Below are 16,236 nucleotides of genomic sequence, written 5' to 3'. Positions count from 1 at the left end.
GTGAGGTTTGGCACAGTGCTGTTTGACCCGTGTGTGTGTGTGTGTGTGTGTGTGTGTGTGTGTGTGTGTGTGTGTGTGTGTTACCTGGATCTGGGCGGGGTTCCACAGGTAGGGCTGCTGTCTGTAGTATTCTGCTAACGCTGCGCTGTAGTCTGGCACCGAACTCTGCTGGGATGACTGACCTGTGCGCACACACACACACACACACACACACACACACACACACACACACACACACACCAATATGTGAACATGAGGTCGTTTTTTTTTTAGGGATTTTGCCGAAAATGGTGGAATATTCCTTTAACATTTAACAAGCTCAGACACTTTATACTCTGCAGTTTAACAGGTAACATCACTGATGGTCAATTATTATTGTTGTTATTTTCCTTTGCGCACACACACACACACACACACACACACACACACACAGGGAGACAGACAGGTGCATGTCCTACTCTGTTTCTTGTAGTAGTCTTCCCAGGCCTTACTGTAGTCTGTCATCATGTTCTGAGGCTGGTTCTGCTGACCTGCACACACACACACACACACACACACACACACACACACACACACACACACACACGCACACACACGCACACACAGTTAGACAGGAACACAAAAGCACATGCACACCAGTACACAAAACAGTGCTGTTACACTTAAACACACACGGGCGTACACACACACGCGCACACACACACGCGCACACACACACACACACACACACACACACACAGAGCGTGTCTCTCTGGCTCTGAGCCTGGCCTGTCTGTGTAAACACGGCGGCCATGTTTGTAGTCCTTTCACCTCCCAGTCGGTGTGCGGCTGTCGGTTAGGGTTAGGGTTTTGTTGACCAAATGCACCTGAACGCAGCGCGGGACGAGCCCCTGATCTCTGGCGCGGGAGTTTACGAGTGGCTCCTGAACGCAGCGTGTCTGGATCACGGGGTGGAAACGCGTGCGGGGCCGTTTTCACCAAACATGCTGAGCGCTGTGGGTCCGCCTGCAGGACGACGGGAGGCTGATCTGGATGCAGAGCTCGGGGTTTTGAGACGGTAAAGACACTCTGAGGAGGAGGGCGACAGGCGGAGGCTCACACAGTGAGACATGCTGACTCAGACCTGATGAGCTCTAATGTGAGTCTGTTTAATGACTTTAAGGCCTAACATTTAGAGGAACCAAGTAAAAACTCCTGTCATCAATCATCCGTCACCTTCACATGTCACTATTTTGGTTTCCATGACGAAAACCTGTTTGTGAATGACATCACTGATCTGACCTTTACATATATTATTTTAATAATTATAAGCAGTTTACTTAGTATTTTTGTTTTTTATTCAATTTTTTTGGTGCTAATATTCTTGGTAATTTTTTGTAAATTTTTGCAAAATGTTTTTACCAATATAATTTAACATTATATAACATTATATAATATAATGTTAATTAAACATTTGTTTATTCAAAGCTGTGCCGCCCTGTTTGGCCTTGGAGTGTTTCCATTGCTTATGGTACCAGCGGGTCGGCATCATAGAATTAGAGAGGCGCGCTCGTTGCCATGGAGTTGTCATAGTAACAAGAGGAGCTGTCAGTTGTTAGCCTACATTAGCTTTTTGCTACTTTTTTTATGGACAAAATCTTGTTTGAATAAGTTGCCGGCCAGTGGCTTTGTTATGGGCTGGCTGCGTCCCCGGTCGGAGTCAGGCGGGTCGGCTGCAGCACCGGCCGCTCACCTGTCAGATCCGGCAGACGTGACCGGGTGGGCGCGGTACCGGCCCGCCTGACTCCGACCGGTGCTGCAGCCGACCCGCCTGATGCCAACATCATCATCATCTTCACAGATGCTCTGGCATCTGCGCTTAGTGGTCACATTTCCATTTGTAAGAAAAATGTAAACTGGGCTACAAAACAGAAAAACCCCACAACCCAAATGTCATGGTTGACATTTGTCACTTGTCAGTTTGTAGCAGCCTGGTTAACTGACATTCTAACGGACCAATCACAAAGGAGATCATATTTAGGCCCGCCTCCGCGGCCCTGTTCTAACCGGGCCAGCACCAGATGTCAGACCGGGCTGAAATCTTTCACGGTTGGTTCCTGAACCAAGCGGGCTGCTGGAGTGGGAATGAATGAGGAACCGTGAATTTCACGGCACGGCACTATAGTGGAAAAACGCTATAACTGAGGTCGTGTCTGGGCTTTTGGAGTTCTGCTGCTTCCTCAGTCAAACTTAATGAGGACGTTTGAAGAGGAGAGTCAGTCGCGATGCGTTCACTGACCTGACTGAGGCAGGTTGGGAACATTTCAACACTCAGATACACCTGACAGGTATCAAACTGCACCTCCATGCCGGCCAGTGGGAACAGAACCAAACTCCTCTCAGCAGCTCAAGTCAGGATTTCTGTCTCTCTCTTTCTTCCTTCTTTCTTTCTTTCTTTCTCTTTCTTTCTTTCTATCTGCCATCCTGTAAAGTTTCACGCCACCTTTATCCCTCCTGGTGAATATCTGTCTGGATCATAAACTCCATGTGTCTGAGGGCCAGAAGTTATGGAGGCTAATGAGCCTGTTACTGTCCAATATTTTCTTTTTTTTAAAAATTTTTATTAGCCCGTATCAGGGTGAACAGACTCCTAAAAAACACGAGAACCCGTAACAACAACAGCTGGACTTCTGGAGTGATGCTTCACGCCTGTAACCACGGCAACAGAATGGCATGGCGAACTCCGTCGTCGTGATTGGCAGGAAACACTAACGAGCTTTATCCGGTTTTGATGGGCAGAAAACGTCCTCATGTCCGCGGCTCAATCCTGATCAGATTATTTCAAGAAGAAGGTGGGAATCCTAAATATCAGAACGCAGCTTTTTTCCCCGTCTCACATCCAGTGCAGTGGTTTTCAACGAGGGGTCCGGGGGCCCCCCAAGGGTCCTTGAGGGTCTTTCCAGGGGGTCGCCACTTTTAGTTTCACTCCAATTTAATTTATGCAGAAAATGTTTAAGGGATCGTTTGAACGGTTTCTTCTTTTTGGTTTCATGTCTGCACACGTTGCATACATTAAAAAAATTGAGATTTTCTTGAGGTGATTTTTTTTGTAATGTTCTCCTTTTTTTCATTTTCAAACGCTGCAAATTTTGCCACTGCAATTGAAAAATATATTGTAATTCAGTTAATTAATTAATACATTTTTTAACAAACAGATATCAGCCCAAGCGTCGCCTATCGATCACTAATGATGAGGATGGCCGGTGACAAATCAATATTGGTGGTATTGATTTGGAAGACGCAGTTTCCCTCCACCAGGATCCAAAATGGCCGCCGTGTGTAAGCTGAGTGCACAGGAAGTGTGTGTGTGTGTGTGTGTGTGTGTGTTTGTAAGAATATTAAAATGTTTTCAGAGGAACCTTTCCTACAAACTCACTCATCTGCATTTGATCTAATACAGTGTTCCTGTGTGTGTGTGTGTGTGTGTGTGTGTGTGTGTGTGTGTGTGTGTGTGTGTGTGTGTGACTTGCCTAGCTTCTTATAGTACTGCTCCCATGCTTTAGAGTAGTCCATTTGGCCTGTCTGAGCCATACTGTGACCTACACACACACACACACACACACACACACACACACACAGAGCCTTAACACACTGGACTCAAAAGACAAGTGTGTGTTTGTATGTGTGTATGTGATTGTGTGCATCCATATGTGTGTGTGTGTGTGTGTGTAGCATGCACAGTATGAGCGTGTTTCTATGCAGAATAACCTGTGTATGTGTGTAAGTATGTTTCTCTAAGACTGTCTGCGTGTGTGTGTGTGTGTGTGTGTGTGTGTGTGTGTCTGCGTGTGTGTGTGTGTGTGTGTGTGTGTGTGTTACCAGGGTCTTGCTGTCCGGCGCTCTGCCAGCTGGTCTGGTAGGTGTTTCCCCAACCGCCTGTCAGGAAGGTCTGACCACTGCCACAGCTGCATACACACACACACACACACACACACACACACACACACACACGTCAACAAAAGCTCAAATCATTCTGATTGTGATCAGTTGATTAAAATTCGATCCTTCAATGATCCAATAAAACAATAAACTGCACTTCTGCATCAAAGCGGTGCCGTGGCAACGGCGTGGTGTCGTACGCCGGAGTGAGTATTTTGAGTTGTGTGTGTGTGTGTGTGTGTGTGTGTGAGCTAACTGGATAATCCAGACTTGATGTTTTTGTTGGGTTATGGAGCGTCACGTCCTGCTGAGCTGCAGTCAGCTGACATGGTAACCATGGTAACGCATGCTGTTTACGTTCTGCCTCATATCAGGATAAAACCAGCAGTGAGCAGGTTAACTGGTGCAGAGTGTGTGTGTGTGTGTGTGTGTGTGTGTGCCTGCTGAGTTTTCATGACGTCACCGCCTGAATGAGAAAGTAGATCCGGTTGGCTGAGGACCGGATCTACTTTCCCTGTGGACCCTGGCTCCCCCTGTGACAACATCAACACGACATGTTTTTGGCTGCTCGGCCTCATTAGCTTTGATATTTTAAGCGTTAAATTACTTGTTAATTAATTAGTCAATTAATTTAATTGAATCATCTGCAGCTGTGGAACGAGCCCCGCTCGTGAAACGACAGGAGAGACGAGAAACGAGCCGCAGCAGAGAAAAGGAAGAGCAGGAGGTAACGATTAAAGAGCCCAGGAAGTGGACTCTTACTTTGTTGATTCAATGTATTTCCTGTTGAAACAGGAAGTGTGGGCGGGGCGCGGCGCGGGTCATTATGAGTGCAAACCAACAGGATCTCAGTTTGGGAGAGTAACAGCCTTTTATTTTGAAGGGACAGGTGGAGCAGAGAGGATTTGTTAAGTTTTCATTGGTTGAAATTTTAATTTGCAGCGAGCAGAGCAGGATGACATCACTGTTTAAGACGCTCCGCCTCACAGGAGGGAGGGGTCACTGGGGCCGGGCGTCGTTACCTCACCATTCGATATTGATTTAAACACTTCGATATCGATTCAGTGCGCAAATAATTCATTAGAGTACTTGTTGATAATATCAAAATAATTATTTGTTTATTTTTCCATATGAACAGCCACGGTATAATATTATAACATTTTTTAGCAATAAAACATCTGACAATTAGATGAATTAGCACAATAATATGTGTGCTGAATATGGAGCATAAAAGTAAAACATATGACAGTACTGTATTAAAACTAAAGTGCCTGTAAACTTAAATTATATTTCTTTTCTCTTTTCTCGCTCATTTGTGGTATTACTGCAGTACTTTAATACTGCAATACTTTAATACTGGTTAGAGGTTGAATCGATTCAGAGGCTTTTCTGAATTGATACTGAATTGTGAAAAAATATATTGCAATGCACTGATGAATTGATATTTTTACCCGCCCCTAGAGGTCACGTGAGGTCGTTTCATGGGACTTTAAGACAAAGTGTGTGTGTGTGTGTGTGTGTGTGTGTGTGTGTGTGTGTGAGTCTTACTTCTGGTGAGCAGCAGGGCCCTGAGTGAAGGGACTGAAGCCAAAACCTCCGTTGCTCATAATACCTGAACCCTGAGGAGGAGGAGGAAGAGGAGGAGGAAGAGGAGGAGGAAGAGGAGGAGGAGCGTTAGGTTGCTGTTCAATGACTTTTTTTTGGACCAAGAAATACCAGTGGAGTCTCTGCAGGCCATCTGGCTTCATAAGGACGCCGGAGGTGCGTTTGTTTTGTCTGAGTCGGCCTCGTGCTCTGAGCAGGTGGGTGGGGTCTGTGTTTGCTTTCAATTCAATTCAATTAATTCAATTCGCCTTTATTGTCTCCAAGGAGAAATTTGTCTTGGGCACCCAGAGACAGCGTTATACATAAATACAAAAAAACATACATACCCCATACATACAGTTCACACAAAATGTAACCACATTATCCTACACCACGTTGTGCCGATATATCAAGAGCATCAAGTATTACAGTATTGCACTCTCTGTCCATAAGGTGTTCCCCTTTCCCCCCACTAGTTAGTTATCTGTTATTGAGTGCTTTGATTGACAGTGGAACAAAAGAGAATTTATATCTGTTGAGCTTACAGTATGGTGGCCTGTACCTCCTGCCAGATGGCATCAACTCATATTCTTTCTAGGGGATGTGCTTTGGGTGCGTTTGATCAACAGCGGGTCAGAATTGGACATTTCTAGCTCAGACTGAGTCAGAACCAGGTCGGGAGCATAAGGTGCGTTTGTTTTATGTTCCTATGTTCCTGACAGTGGTGCTAGAGAGGAGAATGCTTCACAAGGTGAAAGCCATCCTGGACAATGTGTCCAACCCGCTCCATGACGTGTTGGTCAGACACAGGAGTTCTTTCAGCACCAGACTGATCGCACCACGATGCACCACAGAGCGACACAGGAAATCATTCCTGCCTGTGGCCATCAAACTGTACAACTCCTCACTCTGAGTGTCAGACACTCTGAGTCAGTGGGCTGGCCCCATAAACTAACTCTTGTGCAAATTCCCTCTGTGCAATAATCCATATTCAATACCATACTTATGTGCAATAACCTGTGCAATAATCCATATTCAATACCATACTTAGGTGCAATAACCTATAGTGCAATAACTCCTGTCCATGTTTGCACTTGTACATATATTTTTTCTTTCTTTTTATTCTATATATATTTATATTTATATTCCTTTCTTTATTTTTCTTGACTATTTGCTCTTTTTACTTCACACTTTGAGTGGGAGTTGTTATTGTAACAAAAAGTAATTTCCCCCTGGGGATCAATAAAGTATTCTGATTCTGATTCTGATTCTTCTGTGAACGAGCTGAGTGGTTTTCAAAGTGGGGCCCGGGGCCCCTCGGGGGTCTCCAGCAAGAAGAGGAACACTTAAAACGCGTCTGAAAGTTTCACACTAAAACAAAAACTGATGCAACACCACTGATCCGACCTTTGAATATCATTTTCATTATTATAAATACAGTTTTCCTGTCATATCTAAAAACATTTGCTTGCTAATTTTCTGGGATGTTTTGGTCATTTTTTTTTTTATTTCTTGCCAATTTTTGGGTCATTTCCTGCTACTTTTCTCATCACCTCTCTCCCATGTTTTTGAGTGGAATCAAATGAATTTGCTGGGGAAAAATGTAAAATGTGCAAATTAGTAAAAAAAAAAAAATACTGGAACTTCAATAAAAAAAAATGTAAAAATACATTAACACAAAAAAATATATTTATAATTATAAAAATGTTTAAAGGTCAGATCAGTGGTGTTTCCACGCTCAGGCCCGGGTGTCAGACGGGGTGCGTTTGATTTGCGTACCCCGATCTTGTCGTCTATGAGCTGGCGGGCGAGGTCCATCTGCTGGGCGGAGCCTCGGATGGTGAAGACCCGGGTGTTGGGGTCGGTGGAGGGGGGCGGGTTCCTCTGCAGCTCCACGTGAGCTCCAGACTGCTGGTTAATACTCTTGATGGTCTCCCCGCCTGAGTGCACACACACACACACACACACACACACACACACACACACACACACACACACACACACACACACACACACACACACAGAAAATAAACAGGAGCAAAGTGAGCACACAGCTAATGCTCATTTCTATAGGCCGGAGATGACAGTTGCTCATGGCAACAAGCTCAACTTGAAACTTAAAGGGACAGTTCACCCACTTTAAGAAGAAGCAGCACCACAGCTGTCGCTATCACAGCTAAATGATCCTCACATTAGACGCCTTAAAGAAATACTCCAACATTTGGGCAAAACATCCCTTTTCGATACACACTGTATGAAATTTCCAATGTACATGCAGGGAGCCGATATATTTCTATGAAATATGCAGCATTTCTGATGAATTTCACATGAATTCAGTACTTTTTAAACATCTGAGCACCAATGCAACACAACAAATACACACATTATACAACTGTGCACATCTGTAATTCATATATTTTCTCTTTTTACACATTCATTTTTCTGTAATTTTTTAAAATATTATCAGCACGTTTCTCTTTAACTGATCTGATACAAACAGCTTCAGAGAAACTGAGAGAATATTAGAGAGGGAGCTGTGTGTGTGTGTGTGTGTGTATGTGTGTGTGTGTGTGTGCCCATGTGGGCCTCAGACGGCAGGACATTAATCACTATTGTCCAACAGAAAATCCCAACAACAGAAGACCACCACACACACACACACACACACACCATATGGTGTCTAAACACTCGACACTTGACATTTCTATTGCTCTGGCTTTTATTTTGGTTGCTGCCCGACCCTCTTGACCTCCCAGCACACACACACACACACACACACACACACACACACACACACACACACACACACACACACACACACACACACACACACAGAGCCCTGAATGGCTGATGAGGTTTTAAAGAGGTTTGAAGCAGAGAGAATGAGTGATGGGACTCCTCCTCCTCCTCCTCCTCCTCCTCTCTCTAACAAGCTTGTCAACTTTTCCCGTCCAGCAGCCAATCAGATGCGAGCTCCGCCGCCTCGCCGCCGCTGTGATTCAGTTTGATGAACAGACCGAGTCCATTCACATTCAAAGCTTTTATGCAGACAGGCCACAGGATCACAGCGGCATGACAGCAAATTTTAAATATTCAGAGAAAAAAGTCGCAGAACGCAGAGTTTTCTTTTTCCTGTGACTGCCATAATTCTAATCCATAACTCACAGCCACTAGCCGCTATATTAACTAATTAACAATATAAAGTCAGTACCAGAGGTGTAAGAGGAGATCCATTTAGCAAACATGTTTCCCGTTCCTCCCACAGGCCCTGAACACGAGCACTGAGCAGGCCTGCTGCTGCTTCCTGCTTCACAACATGGAGCTCAGAGGAGGAGAGGGACTGTGTTTACATGCACTCCAGATTCTGGTTCAGGTCAATATTCAGGCGAAGGTAAGGCTTCTTCTTCTTCTTCTGTCGCTACTTCTGTGTTTTCTCCCATTGATATCCTCCATGATATTTTCAGGGCCCTATCTTGTGCCACCCGCTACCCGCAAATTGCGGATTTAGGAACTTCCGCTATCCCTAAACGGTATCTTGCGCCACCCGCTACCCGCTATCCGTTATGCCGACTCCGTCATTTGCGCCTGGAGGTGTGTCCGTGGGCGTGTTTCATGCGCTTTCCCTAAAGTTGCTATCTTGCGCACACACTTTAAAAGGGTTAAAAAGTTTGGGCTGTTAGGAGAGCGCGCCCAGGCGGCTTCAACGCGCGCCCCGACGGAGCCTCGCCACGCACACGGTCGGACTGATACCGGGACGCCGCCGGAATGGACTGAGTATATTACTCATATAGACTGTTTAGAGGAAAGACTGTTTTAATTGGACACTTACGCCAGCACGTTTTATCACGTTGTTTTATCATAAGCCAGCAGCTGTGCTATATTTTTATTTTTAATATTTTATTTGCCCAATCTACCTTGTCAATAAATTAGTTTACACATAGTTCCACCTCTGCCTCTTGTGTGTGTGTGGTGTGGCCCGGGGATTTTACTCAATCAGTACAACCTTGTGACTCGTCCACTTGGACACATGTGGCTCCACCTCCCGAATTAACTCGCCTATAATATAATATATCATATGTATATAAAGCCAACTTGCTTTAGCCTCAGTAGAAGCCCTGAGAAAATCTACCTCCCTCTCTCCATCGCGGGTTTAGGATTTAGGATTTAGGATAGCGCAGCCTGCCCTTAAAAGCAATGGCACCTGGCACACTGATTGGTTTAACTGGCGTAACGCCCAAAACACGCCTATACATAATATAGCGGGTAGCGCAGGTGTTTTGCGGATAGCGGGAGGTGCACAAGATAGCAACTTTTACGGGGGAACACCTCTTGCACAACCCTGAATCCGCAAATAGCGGGTTTAGGGAGTCTGGTGCAAGATAGGGCCCTGAGTCTCTGACCAGCTGAAGGCAGCCTGCAGTCTCCTGGCTCTTGTTTCTGTTTGTCATGTTGTTTTCCCCGCTTGCAGTAACCATAGCAACAAAGACGTCCCAGGATTCCTTGCGAATCGAGCGTGTGCAGACGTGACTGAATATTCCGGTTCGGTGCATTTTCAGATTAAGGCGTTTACATGGCACAGTATTCCGGTTGGAACAGGCACATGCCAGGGGACTGATTCAGAATATGACCTTAATCTGGTTCGGTGTGTTTACATGACTCAACCGGAATATTGAGGATATTCTGAATAATAATACAGGAATATGGTGAGCATGTAAACCAGGGTGTCTGCAGGTTTTAACAAGTGCAATTTTAGACTTTTTTGGACCTTTTTTAGACCATCCTGTGTAAAATTGAAGATCTTCACCAAGTATTAAAACTAAGAAAAAACAGATCCAGATTGGATTCAAATGACAACATTTATTGTCATTTAAACAAACAGATGCAAGAAACTACAGCACGCAACATTTTCAGTTCTTTTTTTTTTTTTTTTCAAAATAATGCCTTCAAATGAAACTACTTCAAATGCTGAACACTGAACATTGAAAACATTGAGTTCCTCTCGCAGAACTACAAGGACCATAAGCCACCGGAAAAAAAACCCAAAAAACCAAAACTGAACGGCGTGGGTAATGGACAGGAAATGGACATAAAGATAATTATTTTTACATTTATCCTACATCGATATTTTGCACTATAACCTGGTCTTAAATTACCCAAATGAGATTTTAGACTTACAGTGCAAAATATCTCTGTATTTTAAACTTTTTTAGGCCTAAAATTGAAAATGTCTATTTTTAGACTTTTTTAGGACACCCTGGTAAACGTGCTCCGTGTCCTGGTTTTGAACGGGCTTCATGTCTTATTCGACAGGTTAGAGCCCAGCCAGGTGTGGAGTTATGACTCGCTCATAGAGCCGTGTTAAACCGGCACCTGGCTGGAAGCCTCAGGTGTTCCCCGGTCCAGCGTCCAGGTTGTGACATCATCAGAGTCCCTCCAGTCCGTCTGAGTTAATCCTGCTCTGTATCCACTGACGACACGGCGCTTTGCACTTCATCACTTTACAACCGATCTTCACCTGCCGGCTTTACCTGGCAGGTGTGTCGGGGAGCCGCGGCGTAGTGATACAGACACAAAGTAGTTCCACGACAGGCCTCCAATCAGAGGGGCCGCTGCTGTCGGCGAATCAGAGAGCGGCGTTGTGATGACCTCAGCTGCAGCGTGTGTGTGTGGCTCGCCAAACGGTACGCCGTCGCTGCACGGACATTAAGGTTTGTGTCGTCTCCATGGTAACCAGACGCTGCCAAATTTGTTTATATCTGACTGGCAGTTTACAACTTCAAGGGCGCGAGGAAGTCAAGAGTGTTACCATGGCGACAATCTATCTAATCACATAAGGCGACAGTGTGTAAGCGCCCCCGCCGTACAGGAAGCGCTCCCGGCCGTACAGGAAGCGCCCCCGGCTGTACAGGAAGTGCACCCGGCCGTACAGGAAGCGCTCCCGGCCGTACAGGAAGCGCCCCCGGCTGTACAGGAAGTGCACCCGGCCGTACGGGAAGCGCCCCCGGCCGTACAGGAAGCGCCCCCCGCCGTACAGGAAGCGCCCCCGGCCGTACAGGAAGCGCCCCCGGCCGTACAGGAAGTGCTCCTACCTTTTCCGATGACCAGACCACACTTGTCAGCAGGGATGGTGTAGGTGACTTCCTGCAGGGGACCAGGTGAGCCCATCGTCCAATCACCACGACCTCTGACCCGCCCACTACGCATGGCCGAGCCAAACCCGTCCCGCTCCTACACACACACACACACACACACACACACACACACACACACACACAGGAAATGAAAAGTAGTGTTTATATCAGCTCTTACTGAGAGCGCATTCAGGCCCTGAGGTAACTGTGAGAGAGAGAGTGTGTGTGTGTGTGTGTGTGTGTGTGTGTGTTACCATTTACCTGTGCGGTCTGGATGAGGTCATTGATGAGGTGGAGAGCATGCTGACAGCGGTCTGGCTGACCCATCACCATGGCAACACGCTCTGGACTGATGCCATCATCTGGAGGACGGACACACACACACACACACACACACACACACACACACACACAGAAGTTTATAATTTTGTTGTGTTGAAGATCCAGCAAGCCAAGAGTCATACACACTGTAAACTGGATTAATAATGTGAACATAAACTGGATTAATAATGTGAACATAAACTGGATCAATAATGTGAACATAAACTGGATTAATAATGTGAACATAACCTGGATTAATAATGTGAACATAACCTGGATTAATAATGTGAACATAACCTGGATTATTAATGTGAACATAAACTGGATTAATAATGTGAACATAATCTGGATTAATAATGTATACATAAACTGGATTAATAATGTGAACATAACCTGTATTATTAATGTGAACATAAACTGGATTAATAATGTGAACACACCTGCTTTAAACTGGATTAATAATGTGAACATAACCTGGATTATTAATGTGAACATAAACTGGATCAATAATGTGAACATAAACTGGATTAATAATGTGAACATAACCTGGATTAATAATGTGAACATAACCTGGATTAATAATGTAAACATAACCTGGATTAATAATGTGAACATAACCTGGATTATTAATGTGAACATAAACTGGATTAATAATGTGAACATAATCTGGATTAATAATGTATACATAAACTGGATTAATAATGTGAACATAACCTGGATTATTAATGTGAACATAAACTGGATTAATAATGTGAACATAACCTGTATTATTAATGTGAACATAAACTGGATTAATAATGTGAACACACCTGCTTTAAACTGGATTAATAATGTAAAAATAAACTGGATTAATAATGTGAACACACCTGCTTTAAACTGGATTAATAATGTAAGAAGTTTACTTCCTAAACTGGACCATGTTAAAATCTGGGCAAATTCCACTGATGCCGATATTCTTGTTTTATCTGAGACCTGGCTTAAGAAATCTGTTACCAACAAAGACATTTCACTTAAGGGTTACAATGTTTTCCGATGTGATCGGCCCAGGAAAGGTGGTGGCCTTGCTATATATATAAAAAACAGATTTCAAGTCACCCTCCTCTCTTCTGTCTCCCTCAGCAAACAATTTGAATTGCTTGCTTTGAAGCTAGAACTTCTTAAGGGTCAGTTTATTACGCTGGTTGGCTGTTACAGACCTCCCTCAGCCAGTAGTGAGGCCCTAACATCTCTGAACAATGTATTATCAACCCTAGAGAGTGTAATGAGATTCTGCTTGCCGGAGACTTAAATTGGGATTGGTTCTCTTCCGCCTCAGATGGTTTTAAATCCATCTGTGATTCCTTTAAATTGACTCAACTTATAGATAGCCCTACTAGACCAAATCCTAAATGCCCAAATAAATCATCCCTTCTTGACCTATTTTTAACTAATGCGCCGCACAAATTTTCTGAAATCGGTGTTTTTGCAAATGACCTGAGTGACCATTGTGTCATTGCCACAGTCAGGCATGGTAAGCTCCCGAAAACAAGACCACGGATTGTACAGAAACGAGTTCTTAAACACTTTTGTGAACAAGCCTTTCATCATGATTTATGGCATTTTGATTGGTCCAGAATATCCTTAATTAATGATGTGGAATCAGCCTGGAAATTATTTTATGATTCCTTCCTTAATATCATAAATAAACATGCGCCACTCCGCAAATTTCAGAGTGAAAGGCCGTGACAATCCCTGGTTTTCTCCTCAGCTGTCTAGTCTGTTGAGAGAGAGAAATGTAGCCTGGTCTAAGGCCAGGAGCTCCAAGTCGGAAGCTGACTGGTTGACCTTTAGACAGCTCAGAAATCGGTTTACCTCCTGTGTTCAAAAGGCCAAATCTGAGTACTACCTCTCTAAAACTACCTGTAACCTAAAGGACCCCGGGAAATTTTGGAAGGTTATTAAGTCATCTTACATGCATGACATCACTAATGATTTACCAGTCAGCGTAGAAACAGAATCTGGCACCATGACTGACAAATCAGACATTCTTAATTCTTTTAACAAGCATTTTATCTCATCAGGGTCCTTGTTTGAGACGCGACACCCCTCAAAGCCTGATAATCAGGGCCCTCTTTTGTCACCTACTCCGATTTCTGAAATGGAATCCTTCAATCTATCTCCTTTGAAGTGGTTGAAGTTCGCAGGGCTCTAAAGAACCTCAACCCCGACAAATCGGCAGGCCCTGATAAGTTGGAGCCTCATTTTTTAAAGGCAGCTGCTGATTTTATTGCAGAACCTTTAACCCATATTTTTAATCTCACTATTGAATTTAACGAGATCCCCCTGGTTTGGAAATCTGTGCATGTCCTCCCCCTGTTGAAAGGCGGTGATCCCTCATCTCTTAACAACTACAGGCCAATATCAAAGTTGTGTGTTCTAGCCAAAGTCCTTGAAAAATTAGTAAGTGAGCAGTTTAAGGATTTTTTAGACACTCACGGTCTGCTCTCCAGATACTAGTCAGGCTTTAGAAAGAATCACAGCACTATTACTGTCGCTCTTAAGGTTGTCAATGATGTCATTGAAGCTCTGGATTGCAGGAAATACTGTGCAGCTCTGTTTATTGACTTATCCAAAGCCTTCGATACAGTCGACCATGCCATTTTATCAAAGTGTCTGTACAAGATCGGTTTATCTGGGCAGGCTGTTAAATGGTTCTCAAATTACCTGACTGATAGATCTCAGTGTGTCCAGTCAGCTGGTTTTTCGTCCTCTTTCCTCCCCGTACTTAAGGGTGTACCCCAAGGCTCTGTGTTGGGACCTCTATTGTTCTCCATTTATGTAAATGATCTTTGTAATAACCTGTCAAATGCCGCTTACCATTTTTATGCTGATGACACGGTCATTTACTGCTCATCCCCTTGTGTTGTGCAAACTATGGAGTTCTTGCAATCTGCCTTTGATATTGTTCAGTCTCATCTTGTCCAGTCCAAGCTTGTGTTAAATGCTGACAAATCAAAGTTTATGCTTTTCTCAAATGGGAAAAGACTCCCAGCAGATCTCCCCAAATTACTGACTACTGAAGAGACCGAAATTGAAAATGGAAGGGTCACCTCCTTCAAGTATTTAGGCATCACGGTGGATGAGAACCTAACTTTTAAAGCACATATAGACAAACTTGTCTCGAAACTGAAGCTTAAACTCGGTTTCTTCTTTAGAAACAGGTCCTGTTTCTCACTTCAGGTTAGGCGTCACCTGATCCTGACCACATTCCTCCCCGTACTGGATTATGGCGATTTACTTTACATGCATGCACCTGACCAGTACCTTAGAAAGCTGGATACTGTGTACAATTCTGCCTTACGCTTTGTCACCAGATGCGGAAATCGAGTACATCATTGCACTCTCTATACCACTGCAAATTGTCTGTCTCTTCCCACACGCAGATTCACGCGTTGGTTCTCTCTCCTACACAAAGCTCTGATTGGGCTGGTACCCTCTTACTTAAGCGCATTTTTGTGCATCAAGCAGGACCAGCATGCCCTTCGATCCAAAGTTGCCCTTCAGCTGGTTGTCCCCAGAGTGAGGACCGAATTGGGTAAAAGAGCTTTTAGTTATGCTGGTCCATTGGCCTGGAACGAGCTACAAAAGGACCTCAAATTGCCAGGCCTAGTCACGCTAGGAGAATTTAAAAATATTTTAAAAGACTATGAAACCAGTACTCTTGGACAATGCAATTGTGTCTGAAATTTTTGCCTATAATTTGAACTTTGTTGTGAATGTTATGTTTTCTGCCTGTTGAATGTTTTTTAATGTCGTAACTTTGTGTTTGCTGCCTTGCTTGGCCAGATCGCTCTTGAAAAAGAGGTTTTAAATCTCAATGATGCTTATCTGGTTAAATAAAGGATTTGATTTGATTTGATTTGTAAAAATAAACTGGATTAATAATGTGAACACACCTGTTTTAATCTGGATTAATAATGTGAACACACCTGCTTTAAACTGGATTAATAATGTGAACATAAACTGGATTAATAATGTGAACACACCTGCTTTAAACTGGATTAATAATGTGAACATAAACTGGATCAATAATGTGAACATAAACTGGATTAATAATGTGAACACACCTGCTTTAAACTGGATTAATAATGTGAACATGAACTGGATTAATAATGTGAACACACCTGCTTTAAACTGGATTCGGACGCCGGCATCGTTCTGGATCTTTTTGATCATCTCTCCGTTTCTACCGATCACGATGCCGACGGCAAACCTGGGAACTGAAACCTGAGGGAGAGAGAGA

General features: G+C 44.0%; 1 protein-coding gene across 2 annotated transcripts in view; it reads right to left on the bottom strand.

The window, feature by feature from the left end:
- fubp3 (far upstream element (FUSE) binding protein 3) overlaps positions 1–16,236 on the bottom strand; it is a 34,145-nt gene that overhangs the window by 2,327 nt on the left and 15,582 nt on the right. Inside the window, exons 11-19 of one of the 2 annotated variants that reach the window (XM_030059511.1) lie at positions 16,118–16,220; positions 11,895–11,995; positions 11,592–11,730; positions 7,282–7,442; positions 5,467–5,537; positions 3,859–3,944; positions 3,510–3,578; positions 459–530; positions 85–182 (exon numbers count right to left, since the gene is read on the bottom strand). In XM_030059511.1, coding sequence (XP_029915371.1) covers positions 85–182; positions 459–530; positions 3,510–3,578; positions 3,859–3,944; positions 5,467–5,537; positions 7,282–7,442; positions 11,592–11,730; positions 11,895–11,995; positions 16,118–16,220 — 900 coding nt within the window. The remainder of the gene's footprint in view (positions 1–84; positions 183–458; positions 531–3,509; positions 3,579–3,858; positions 3,945–5,466; positions 5,538–7,281; positions 7,443–11,591; positions 11,731–11,894; positions 11,996–16,117; positions 16,221–16,236) is intronic. The other variant, XM_030059513.1, reaches the window with a different exon arrangement.

This window comes from Myripristis murdjan, chromosome 9 (assembly GCF_902150065.1).
Source record: "Myripristis murdjan chromosome 9, fMyrMur1.1, whole genome shotgun sequence".
Taxonomy (NCBI): domain Eukaryota; kingdom Metazoa; phylum Chordata; class Actinopteri; order Holocentriformes; family Holocentridae; genus Myripristis; species Myripristis murdjan.
This window is presented reverse-complemented; position numbering and strand designations above follow the sequence as displayed.